The 12,873-nt window shown below is 37.1% G+C and overlaps 1 protein-coding gene across 2 annotated transcripts in view; it reads right to left on the bottom strand.

Moving 5' to 3' along the window:
• nbas (NBAS subunit of NRZ tethering complex) overlaps positions 1 to 12,873 on the bottom strand; it is a 166,723-nt gene that overhangs the window by 102,801 nt on the left and 51,049 nt on the right. For both annotated transcript variants that reach the window (XM_032585504.1, XM_032585505.1), the window contains 8 exons: positions 11,542 to 11,715; positions 11,174 to 11,307; positions 8,482 to 8,544; positions 6,232 to 6,354; positions 6,041 to 6,143; positions 5,805 to 5,882; positions 5,526 to 5,680; positions 1,293 to 1,405 (listed from right to left, as the gene is read on the bottom strand). In XM_032585504.1, coding sequence (XP_032441395.1) covers positions 1,293 to 1,405; positions 5,526 to 5,680; positions 5,805 to 5,882; positions 6,041 to 6,143; positions 6,232 to 6,354; positions 8,482 to 8,544; positions 11,174 to 11,307; positions 11,542 to 11,715 — 943 coding nt within the window. The remainder of the gene's footprint in view (positions 1 to 1,292; positions 1,406 to 5,525; positions 5,681 to 5,804; positions 5,883 to 6,040; positions 6,144 to 6,231; positions 6,355 to 8,481; positions 8,545 to 11,173; positions 11,308 to 11,541; positions 11,716 to 12,873) is intronic.

Genomic DNA, 12,873 nt, shown 5'->3' with positions numbered 1-12,873 from the left:
ACTAATCACTAAGCCTAATTTTTGTGATCTTGAAATATAAATATACACACAGTTGTGCAAACCCCTCTTGCTGCAGTCCAATTAAAACTCAAGCCATTATCAGATTTATTTTTTATTTATTTTTATTTTTTTTGGCAATAGAAAGCTGGTAATGTGGTCTCCCAGTACTAACAGCAACCAAGGGAACCTTATTTCACTACACATGCATACAAGTAGTTCCAAACATGTTCAAGTAAACATTAAAGCAAGACACCCTGGTGTACAATGAGTTGGGTAAAAACTGGGTAACTCCTATTAACAACTGGTTAATAGGAGACACTTCATCCTACTTCACAAATCCACACCATCTTTTTTTTTTCTTACTCTTACGCATGTCAGCAATTTAGAAACTTTTACACCACCACTCCACCTCCTTACCTTCTTTCATCACACAATAAAGATGATTTGGGCAAGTTTTTTAAACCTAAGTATGAAAATGTATGAAAGGGGAAATAACCTCATCCACTAACTCCTCTGTATTGCACTCTGGAGTCAAACATGAGGCCACCAGCCTGATAAGGAAACATTGGCTGAATTGGGTCATGCAACAGAACAGTGATCCTGTGCACAGCGGTAAAAGTTCATCAAACTGTCTCTAAAAGAAAAGAATTAAGGTGATGCAATGACCTAGTTAAGGTTTAGAATCCTGCTGTGATGGGAACTTCAAATGTGAATATAAGATATGTGCATGAGAAACTCAATGAACTTAAGAGATGTTGTGGAAAACAAACAGAGCATAATTTAAACTGGAAGTAAAAACCTCCAGCGCAATGAGCCGTGTTTTCATTCACCTGTTTTTAACAACCAGGTAAAGAAAATGTATAAAATTTTGGAGCTGTAGACCTTGAATGCTGAATTTTAAGCCTGACAATATGCCATTCTGCTTCATCTGCTTTATTTTAACAGAAGGAAATGCCTGAAAGCAACTGTTCCCACAAGAACGAGTGCAGAGATGAATACAGATCGGTCAGGTTTACACCTGAAGTAGACATTTCAGAAACAATACGAGAGAGGATGCATACACAGACATAAAACTTTGATCCTAATTAGGCCATCGGGCAGATGTTTGCTTAACACTTGATCCATAAACAACCGTATATTTAGATATAGAGACAAGAAGGAGAAACATATACGTAGAAGGGTGATGCATGGTGGGAGACAAGTTTTATCGTTTGTGTTAGGGAGGTGAAAAGTAACATTTTAGACAAGTTCACCTCTGAGGATATTTAATGGAAAAGCACATTGTGTACCACCTTGCAGCGGGAGAATGCGAACGCTGAAGTCCTCCAGTTGACTGAGAGCACTGATGAGGTCCAGTTCCTCCTGGATGGCTAGAGGACAGTCGGTGATCAGTTGGAGACATGCCCTAAGGAAGAGAACAGTCAATCAATACAAAGGAAGTTACCCATAATAAATCAGATCACTGGATTGACTTGAGCTTTCTCTTGCTCCTCTACATGTTGCGGTGAACTGGCAGTCAGCTGTATGAAAAAAACGAGACATTTGGCTACTTCGAAATGTTTTCAATTGCAAAAAAACCCCGGCAATGTAGCAAAACTAAATGGGCGACACCTACCACACTAAAACTATTTTTTTATCGTACTGATATTACACTTCTCGCTATTTGTACATTTTACATTTTTGAAGAAATTAAAAAAAGATTTGGTTCCAATTCAGACATTTTTTTCTTCATTTTTCTAGGGGTTTTGTTGCACGTTTTAGAACAATCTGTTCCCATCTCTGGTTTTTTGGGTCCATGTTTGCTTGTTCTGTTGTTTTTACTGATTTTTTTTATTTTATTTTTTTATTTTACTGAACTCAGTGGACTGACTGTCCAAAAGGTGAAACATATTTTACAGCCAAAACTATGTAATATATTGGGAAAGGATGCATAATTGGCGAGATCTAGGTTTCAAGCAGGTGTCTACTGGGTGGCCACTGGAACAGATTATTTACCAACTATTATCAGCTTATTACACATGTCACCTTGTAAAGACCAGAACAGAAAATGGTATACAAATCAACACAAGAAGCCCTTAAAATCTAAGTGAATTTCCTTACCAGGAATTCTACACCAAGTTTTTGTTTTCAGATCTAGATAAACAAATGTTACAGATAACATTAATAAGATAGTAATAATTACTTATTACTTCGGCAGCAGTACAAGAAATAAATGTTGATGTCCTGTTCAAACCTGTTTATACCCAAACACAATAACATTGTTATTCAATGTTTTTCACCACATGAGGACTATGCCCACTTATGTTCATTCAAACCTTACAAACTGATTAAAATGAAGGAGACTAAATGGATTTTCTTTATTCCAGTTAGCACTAAATACTATTAATCCTGAAGTTTTCAGAGTTCAGCAGTGCGAACAGAAATGTGACGAGGTTTCTAAACTGGATTTATTTACAAAGTCTAGACTAATTTGACGGATCCACAACAGCAGAGTTTCTCTTGGAATACAATTCACACTCATTATCCTTAAGAGGATTATGCAGCATAGCACTTAGAATATAAAACAGTTTGCCGAATGAGCAAGTGAGCAAGATGCAAGTTTACTTTAGATATAAATAAACCAACAAGGTCTGGGACAGAAAAAAAACAAGGCAAAATGATAAATTTAACATACATTCCCAAGCTGAGAATACAGATCTTACATCTGTGTACATGGAGAGGATCGGCTTATCTTTTGTACGTGTGTAGTAATTTATCCAATAAAGAATAATGAGACCAAAACATTCTAAAAAATAAGTACTCAGTAGACTGCACACTCCACAAACTCTCCACACAGCTTCACCTGCTCTTAAAGCAAGATGAGGATTTTTCTGCCAGGAGGAAGAGGTTTGTCCTGGCAAGGATAGAAGCAGAAGAAAGAGCTGCAGATGGGTGAAAGAAAAACTCAAAAAGGACATGTTGATTATGTACTTAGGTTGTGAAGGATTTTTAAATGTGTGCACTGACAGAGCCAATAAGAAACATAAAAAAGTCTCATTGGTTTGTTCCACCTAAACCATCATTTTCAGATTCTTTTGTGCAACATTTAAAAAATATTTAACTTAATAATTCTATTCAATTTATCTTTGAAACAGAAGCAAAAATATTGACATCTCCTTTCATGGAATAATGACGGGCAATGCAGCAAACATTTTTTTCCTATTTTTTTTCCCTGTATGTTTGTTTTCTTTATTTTTCCCCTCCTAACAAAAACAGAGATGAGTTTTCTCAAACACAACAGAGACGCTTTGCTGACAACAACTTAATGGTTGCTGAATTGTGTCTGACTTTTTTCCACAGTAGATTTTAACAGCTCTTTCTTTCATCTAAAGCACAACAGACAGTAAGTTGTTAGATCTGTTCTACACTGAAGATTAAGCAACAACATAAAAGAGAACAAAACGAGTTACAGAAATAAATCTAGTCTTAGAGGTTGTCAGTTAATTCAAGATTGAAAAGGGGGATTTTCTGTGTTCTTTATCTGTAAGAACACACAGGGAAGTAACTGTTTGTAATTGTACAAACTGTACTCAAATTTTGAAAATTTTTAGATTTTGTTCACTGCATCAAATACACACGAGGCCAACATGTTTAAGTCTGGCCTTAATTTTTATTTTTTTTTTATATATACATTCTTTATAGCTTGCGAACAGTGCAAAAAGGGTTTTTGCAAATTTCCATTAACGTTGCATTTAAGTGCATTTCAACAGACTACTTCATAGTGGCTCTATGCAAATATCTGCCATTAAGCAGTTAATTTTGTAATAAACAAGATTTCCATCAGTCTCAAAACTCCCAAAATGTGCATCTGTACTATGTGAAGCTTTTATAATCACAAAAACACTGGCGGTTGATCTCTCTAGTAATACATACTAGTTAATACGGCGTCTTCTCCCTTTTACTCATATGCAACAAACACACGCACAGAAGCACATGCTCACATAGTGGGAGTGTTACAATAGATGATGCTGTCCAAGTGTGTGGAGGGGGGCCTCCGTATTAGTTACTATAAATGAATGACGACCCAATTACTGTCCCACTTCCCCACTAGGAACAGACGGTGAGATTAGACATCCAGCGGCCCCCCTCTAAGATCTGAAGCCAGCAAGAAACACAAATACAAAATCTTCATGTAGCACACAACAGAAGATAAAATGAAAGCAGACACCAACAGTGACTTTTTGCTGCTTCATTTTTTTAAAAGGGGATACAACAGAAAAAAAATAGTTCATACGGCACAACAAAAGCCAAAAGTACCACAATTAACATTAAATACAAAAATATATTTGAATATGTCAATTGCAAATAAAAAAGGAAATAACATTTTGTAACTACAACAATTTGTCCAATAATACACACTTACATTGGTATGTAAGTGTGTCAATATCTAAATAATCTAAAAAAAAAATGCATTTACGATGTTGTGTAGCACTATAGTGAAAATTGATCCATTAAACTGTCACTAACATCTGATTGGTTAACCTCATAGTAAGTCAATTTCAGGACAATTATTTTTGATTAAAGCAGTATTAGCCCTGCCCAAAGATAATGACACGGTGTGTCTGATAGAGCAAATAAATTAATGTATTACACCATGCAACCACTAATATCTTATATAATAAGTACAGTGAACCCTCGTTTTTCGCGGGGGTTGCGTTCTGAAAAGAACCCATGATAGGCGAAATCCGTGAAGTAGTTACCTTTATTTTTTTACAATTATTATACAGCATAATTAAATACTCTACATTGAAACCAAAGAACAAAACCTGTTTTCAGGCCTAAGCATTTTTTTAACAAATAGAACGCTTTCTTACAAATAACTGCAGTAAAATAATCACTGTAATCATCAATATGAAGTACAGTAGGAGAAATTGTGACTCGCGTATTTCACTGTTCCACTGACTGTGACGCTGCGGCCTAACTCCGCTCTCTAGTGTCTTTTTCTTCTGAAGCCTGTAGTGCAGGTGTGTTTTTTCGAGAGAAGAACATAGTTATCGGTAGTTATTGTTGCTCTGTTTTCTTCTGGGCAAAAATATTTGCCAAAATTTGCCAAGCTGTATATTTAAATACCGTAACGTTATTGGCACACAGGTAGAGAAGCAGCGCAGAGACTGTTTAGCCAATCAGGACGCAGAATACAATGCACTGTGAAAAAAAAACTGCACAAAAAACCCCGCGAAGCATCGAGGCCGTGAAAGGTGAACCGCGTTATAGCAAGGGTTCACTGTATTTCTATTCACCTACACATAATATAATTCATGACACATTAAGGTAACTATATAGAGATTTGCTTAATTTAATAATTTTTGCCATCTCTGAACCTCTATGACAACACAAAAGATGGCATTAAAAACGGGCTCATACTTCAAAATTTGAATTGTTGCACTTGAATTATGTCTAATTCATGCCAAGTAAGAATTGGCTGAAGAGTTATTTTTTAAGTGGCCATTTTATATGGAAATACAGCTACTCCTACTCTTCCTTACCTGGCCAGCCCCATGCAGGGATCTGTTAGTGCTGTGGAGGAGTTGAAGTACTCCCTGGCAGCGGCCAAAACCAACTCCAAGCTGCTGTTGTAGGCCACCTTCAAAGCACAACCTTTTCCCCGGAAAGACAAGCTAACGGGAACATCCTGGTTCACCTGGAAACATGAATAAAAATGCAGCGAGATCAACGAGTATGGAAATTTATTATAAGCGGCTTAATGATTGGAGAACCCAGTAGGGGTAGCAGGACCGTGTCAAAGTAAGTTTTATTCAACATACCGTGGAGCAACGCATAAGCTGCCCTGCCAGGCGTATGTTCTCCACACGGCTTGAGCACAGCAGGGACTCAACAAAAATCTGCCAGAGTCAGAAAATATAAGGAGAAGCGATGCGGAAATTACATCCGTCTTTGTTGAATGAGAAGTGTGAATTTCAGTGTTCAGGGTATTAAACTACAAGATTTAGCACAAGCACTAAGTGGGGTATTTTTTTGTGAATTTACTGCTTGTTGATACCTGATAACATGTCTCTGATTTTAGGCAAGTGTAAACGTTCTGCTGCATATCAAGCAGGTCCTGCAGGAGAGCTCTCCACACTGAATCACTGACTGGAGGGTTCCTGAATGCAACACACAAATATTCAACATATTCAGACATTTGTTGTGCCCGTTTCACATTCATGAATACATTTTATTTTGAGCTCATACTTGCGGCCGGTGTGACGGCACAGCTTGACCATTAGTTGGTGGGCCTCCTCCTTACTGTTCTGGCTGTTCTTCACATATGAGATGGGCTTCTGGAGGCCATGCTTCTCCAAAACTTCCACCACACTGCCAAGCAAACAATATCAGGTTTACAAGAAAATTATACATTCAAAAACTTAGAGAAATAGATCTCATTTTTAACATAAAGTCACTCATCACTTCCTTCTAAAGACAGCATTTTAGGAAGGCAACAAAGACCATGTCCTTTGAATTCCAGACCCAGTCAATTTGTGCTACTTTTTTAATTTTAGCTAAAACTGACTATCAAAATCAGAATGTAGTGCTGCTGAAGAAAATTGATAAATTAAACTAACCTTTACTTTCTCTTCTGCACTCTATCAGGTGTAATATTTTATTTCAATTCAAATTTTAAATCAAGTTCCATTTTGAGGCTCGATTTTCCAAAGTACTAATTTTTTCCTCATTTTTCATACTTTTAAACATCTGAAAAATACAATAAGTTCCATACTTTTCTAGACTTTAACACTGTGTAGAAACCCTGATGCAATGTTGACCTTATTTCCACCGAAGATATAATGAACTGTAATATCTGCAATTGACATCCTACGAAATCAAGTTTTTCCACATTTCTGTTAGAAGCATTGTGTATTTATGATCTACCATTTTTAGTCTAATGAGTAAAAATAAATCAAGGGATTTTACGAGTTACAATACCTTAACAAACAACAAAGCCACACAAACATTTTCCTATAGTGTATTTAATAAAGAAGTAATAATGATGAGAAGAAGTCACAGTTGGAAAAGCCAAACTAAATAAAGAACAAAGACAACAAAATAAAACCAGCACAATCCACAGGAAGACGGGTAGAATCTAAGTTGTTCATTATTTTGGCAGCACAGTCATTTGTAAGACACAGTACAGATGGAGAAACCACAGTTCTAGTCAGAAGAACAACATGATAAAGTGCATGTCACAGAGACAGCACTGATTTGTAAGTGTGTGTTTGTGTGCAACACACACTGACAGCTGTTTTATGTGACCAAGGGAGAGGCTAGGTGTTGGTGACGGATTAGCGTGGCACCCCTTCCTGTCTCAACAGGGTCGTGTTGCTACAGATGTTCAATCTCCATCGCAGCTCATTAACATAGCAAACAGGTGCCTGTGAATGTGTGAGGGCTTGTACTTGTAATGCATGTGTGTGAGTGAAAGAAAAACAGCAAGGCTTGAAAATTACAGCTCTGTGAGGGTAATGTGCAAGTTAGTGGCAGTGACAGCAACTGTAGCCAGTCTTTATTATGGTAGTCGTCGGAGGGCAAACTTGGCATTTGCTGCTTGATTCATCTGTGGTGTGACTCACAGAACTTCAGCATGGCACGGCAATAAACACAATCAGCAAGCTCCCTGAGGTATCCCTGAGGTTGTTGATTCTTGCATATAAACTATGTAAAGGATAAACTGAGTTTCAACATTAGCTTTCTCACAGCTAGTTCATTCCCTTCTTTATTATCACCCTATTTATTGGGATTCCTATCAGGCTACTGCCCTCTTCCCGGCTTCATCATTATCCCCCATCTTCACCTTCATCATTACTGTTTTTCCAAGTGCATTCATGGGAGCCACAGGGAGGAAAAAAAAGAAAAAACGCAATAGATCCAACGCTTGGGGCGTTTTTAACCCACTGGGAATGTCGATGATCCTTTGATACGGAATGAGTGAGTGAGTGAGCTGAGTGTGCATCTGTGTCTCCTCTTTTTTGGTGGTTGCTATGAAGTCAAAATGCTAAATTCTTTATCAATTTGTCTACATTGATAGTTTCCCAAGTAATAGATCACTAATGATAGAACAGAAACACCTTACAAGTTGTTAAGGGAATTTTAAATAGCAGCTGTAGAAGAGATTAGGATAAAGAACGATAGGCAATCCTGTTTTGTTCAATTAAAAATTCCAAATATATACAAAAAAATTAAATGTAAAACTAAATTTAAATTGGAATTGAAATTTGCATAAATTTGAAATTATCTTAGCACTACTGCATAATTACATATTTCCTGATTTCAAACATAGAAATATGTCTACCATGATCTAAAAGATTGAACACAGCAGAAAGGAAAAGGCTGTGCAAATTATGATATATAACTTTTAGAGCCTGTAGATACAAACTGTTAAACTAATCTATTCCTACATCTGCAAAGTGAACAAAAACAGAGGTGATAGATAAAGAGCAAATATACCTTAGATGCTTTTCAAGTTTGTCCACTTTGTCATGGAGTGATCCTGTGATGTCTGTCTCTGGTCTGTAAAGCAATAAAACAGAAAAAAAGGTTTTTAGTCAGTAAAATGGAGCACGCAATAAACAGTAGATTGCATAATAAAGATGTACACTTTGGGTTTATAAATCTCCATCTATTCCCTACCAAAAATACATGCCCATTGATGCTTTAGCTTGAGGCAAAGCATTCTGGATTAGGTTGGCCTGTTCCCCTACAGAGAACATGATAAAATAAACCATGTGTAAATGTGTCTTTCTACCCAACCAAACACAAACAAAATCTTGACATTTTAACCCATTTCTCTGCTTTCTTCTTCTTAGCTCTGACTTTTAGCCCTCCACATCTACTTTTCCTGCAATTTATGTCCCTGATTCACTAATGTCTTGTTCATTCCTACGTTTTACTCTAGCCAAGAGGAAAGGCAAATTATGTTCTTCTTAGAAGATTTAGACTTAATTAGCCAGAGTCACAGATTAGAAAACCTGAGCTGGAGCAGCTAAGTAACAGTTTCTATCTTGGTTCACAAAGGTGCATCATTCTATGTAGGTCAGGGAGCTTAATAAGTTAGAAAAATCCCTCCCAGGAGAAAAGTTAAGTTTAGGTTGTTGCACATACACTCTGGCCTCACAAATTCTTCTAATCTAAATGCCACAGAATATAGGTCCCTAAAGGAAGGTGAGCCATTTTCTCCATTGTAAAAGTACTATAAAATGAATTTAAATAATTGTATAGCAATACTATAACAAAACATTTCTGATCAATATTTATTCCACAACTGGTCAAATTCCAGTATAGCTGAAGTAATATAAAACATTAACATCTCAAAATATAATTGCTGTAAACGCTTAAAAACTGCTCTGCTTTACAGCATCATCTTCTTTTGTTACTTAACCACTCATCTTTCTGAATAGTTAAACATAACAGAGAAAAACTAAAATAGATGAAGGCTTTAATTCACTTAGTTTTTTTTCATAGACGGTTAACAATTGGAACTCTGCCAAGTGTGGTTCAAAGTCGGGCATCTTGGCTGTTTTGGTGACAAACATGTGGTAATGTCAATAGGACAGTGCTATGATGTGTGTTTCAGGAGAAATTTATACAAAAAATTGGCATACTGAATCATATTTAGACTGACAACTGATCATGTGACTTAATCTTGGTAAAGTTTGAGCTTCAAAATTTCAGCCAGTGCTCTTAGACTGAGTTGATGGTAATTCATACCATTTGTGGTTCAAGTTTTCCATTTTAACAAGATTGGATTTGATTTAAAAATGCAAATTTTTGCTTCCAATGTTAACACCACTGTTATTATGCAAGTTATCATTGCTGTTAGAGAGTCAATAATTGACAGCAAAATATAATTTTAACATTTGCAATGTTAAAATTATTAAATCCTTTTAAACTGCTTATTATGTTTTCTCCAAGCTTCAATAAATTTTATTAGCATTTTATGTGACAGACCAAGACAAGGTAGTGTATAACTATGAAGAAGTGAGGAAATTATTATTGTTTAAAGGGTTAACAAAGCTCTGCTGATTTTAAACTATCAAATAAAAATCTAATAAAAAAAACATGAAAGTTTGTAGCTGTAATGTATCATAATGTGAGAAAGTTTAAAAGGGTGTGACGATCTTTGTGAGGCAATCTACTAGATATCAAACAATTCTTATTCATCAACAGGTCAAAGTGAATATTTGTAGCAAATCTGACAAAACTCTCCAAAGGATTTTTCCAAATATTACACTCATGTATAGAACACCAAAACAAACCCCCTGGCCAAAGAAGTCACTTTTCATAAAAATAAATGCAATAAATTTGGTCTGATTATCATAATATTAAACAATGATTAAAAGAGACCCCTGCTCCAAACCAATTCTAGTGCCTCTTGTTTCAGTGCAGTTATTCCCTGTGGCGAGTGTGCAATAGAAAAGCACAAACTCACAGCATGGAGTGCCACAGTGGAGCTAAATTGAGACAGATGAAAAGAGCAAAATGTGCAACTGTTGAAAGTTCAGATTCCCATCATGCAGCCACCTGAGTACTGTCACAATGGTAATTTATTTCTACAATCAAGGCTGATTTTTTGAACAATTTCATTTGATTTCAGCTATTCAAGGAGTCCACATGTCCACTTTATCAATGATTTTCTCTCTTAAGACCACTCAGTCACTTTTAAATGTGCTGCAAACCCACACAGTCTCATGGGAAACTCACCAGGCTGGCCCTCATGTCATATGCAATAAAATGCGCAACTTAAGAGGCGTGCAGAGAAAAAGATTGAGCAATGGAAAAGGGTAGGAAATAATATTCGAACTGTAGCAGGGTTGACTGATGGCTCTTTGGAGTGCAAGCCAGACTTATAGCGGGAAAGAGGAGGAAAATATAGGCTCAAAGGAAGGGGAAACAGAAACACAGAGGGTACTTGGATTTATTTATAGGTCCAAGGAGAGCTGGGAGGCTGGAATGAAAGGAGAGATGGTGTGGGAATTGGGATTATTGTATTTTTGTGGACAAGGCAGTGATTGACTTCTTAACATCCTGAAACCACGGTTAACAAAATCAAGATGAAGATCAATGTTGTCATTTTCAGAGAAGTAAATATCTGACCAGCTGACTTTGGGTATCAGTGCATGGTGATGTGTGTATGTCTGACCCATAGCCCCTTTGGGGAAGACACTCCAGAATGTCGTAACAGAGGCTGAGCTGGTCGTCTCTCTCACAGTTGTAGATGCACTCCAAGGCTACCTCCATCAGCTGGTCTGGGTCTCCAATAATCTTCAGCTGGCACTGAAGAAGATGACAAAGGAGTCTGCATGTCGTTGTGCATCCATAATTAATTTACCTTAAAGCTAAAGCAACAGTCTTTCTTTATAGCACATATGTGCATGATTTGTACCTTCTATAAAACACAAAAAGCCTGTCCATGCCAGTGGCTTATGGCTTATCATTTATAACACGACCAAAAGCATCGCCCCTGGCATAAACCAACCACAGCATATGTGTGAGTTTTGGGATACTTACGACAGGTTTAGAGTGCTGGAAAATGATCAGAGGGAGAGTGAGGTCTTGCTGGCCCAGGCTGACCAGGTAGTTTGTAAGCAGAGACTTGGCAGCCCCTTCGCTGTGTCCCTCACAGCGGTGCAAGAATGGCACCATCCACTGGACGGCATCTTTCTCGTAGCGCTCAGGATTCGACTGTAAACAAAAAGAAACAGTCAGAAGATTTTATTCATTGGTTTTCCTTAATAATAGGACAAAAATATACATAAGTTAACCATAAGAAAGTTAAAGATTTGCTGATTCAAAACAATGCACAACTCATTTATTGCATTAAGAATTGCTAAAATCTATATAATCAGTCACTGATGATGGTTCTTTATGATCAGGGTCCAATATTACACAATGTCCAGGATAAATTTTTCAGTTTTATTTTAATAAATAGCACAAGTACAAACAAAACACTAAGATACAAAGTTAAGGCAGATGTTTGTACAGTGGTCATGATTTGAGTACATAACCTGCTGAATGGACAGAAAGTGACCTATGGCTGCATGAACAAACGTGACAGAGAGATAGAGGGACAAACAGACAGCTTTATGAATGGATGATTGGATGCATGGACAGATAGACTGAAGGTTGAATGGATGGAGGGATAGATAAAAGGATGGACACACAGATGAATATATGGTCAAAGGGACAAACTGATGTCTTCACAGATTAATTGATGATTGGATAGATGGAAGAGAGACAAACTGATAGATGGATGAACAGACAGATGTTTTTCCATACTTCATAAAATGATGAAACCTAAAAAATAAGCTTTGATCAAGTCCCATATTTCCCCCCTACTGTGCAGTAACCCTGTAAGAAATCAGTTGGATGTCGCTGATCCTTTTCATGTTGGTGAAATATTTACAACAAATAAGATGTTTAAGATTGTGTGATGGAAAAGAATATGAGCATTTTTTTTCTCCTCTCCAGGGGGTCTTTTGTGGGTTCTAGTGTCCCTTATATGAAAGTAGGCTGACAGGAAAGGGGGAAGAGGAGAGGGGGGAAGACATGCGGCAAATATCGTCGGATCTGGGAATCGAACCGTGTCGAGGACTCAAGGCCTCCTGTTGGGTAAATTGTATTTTTAGTAATTATCAAATATTTGTTGTATCATGTAGCCTTGTAGTTACATTTAGATAATGTTTCTGTGTGCTAAATAACTTTGATTCTATCCTGAGATTTCCCTGGGAAATAGGGGTGACAGCTACTCTCAGCAGCTGTTGCCCTGCAGGACTTCCTACAAGACAGAGGTGTTAATTGCTCCCAGCAGAGTTTTACATGCCTGACAATAAACTCTGCTCT

Source organism: Xiphophorus hellerii, chromosome 15 (assembly GCF_003331165.1).
Source record: "Xiphophorus hellerii strain 12219 chromosome 15, Xiphophorus_hellerii-4.1, whole genome shotgun sequence".
Taxonomy (NCBI): domain Eukaryota; kingdom Metazoa; phylum Chordata; class Actinopteri; order Cyprinodontiformes; family Poeciliidae; genus Xiphophorus; species Xiphophorus hellerii.
Note: the sequence above shows the minus strand (reverse complement) of the source record. Positions and strands in the feature narration are given on the sequence as shown.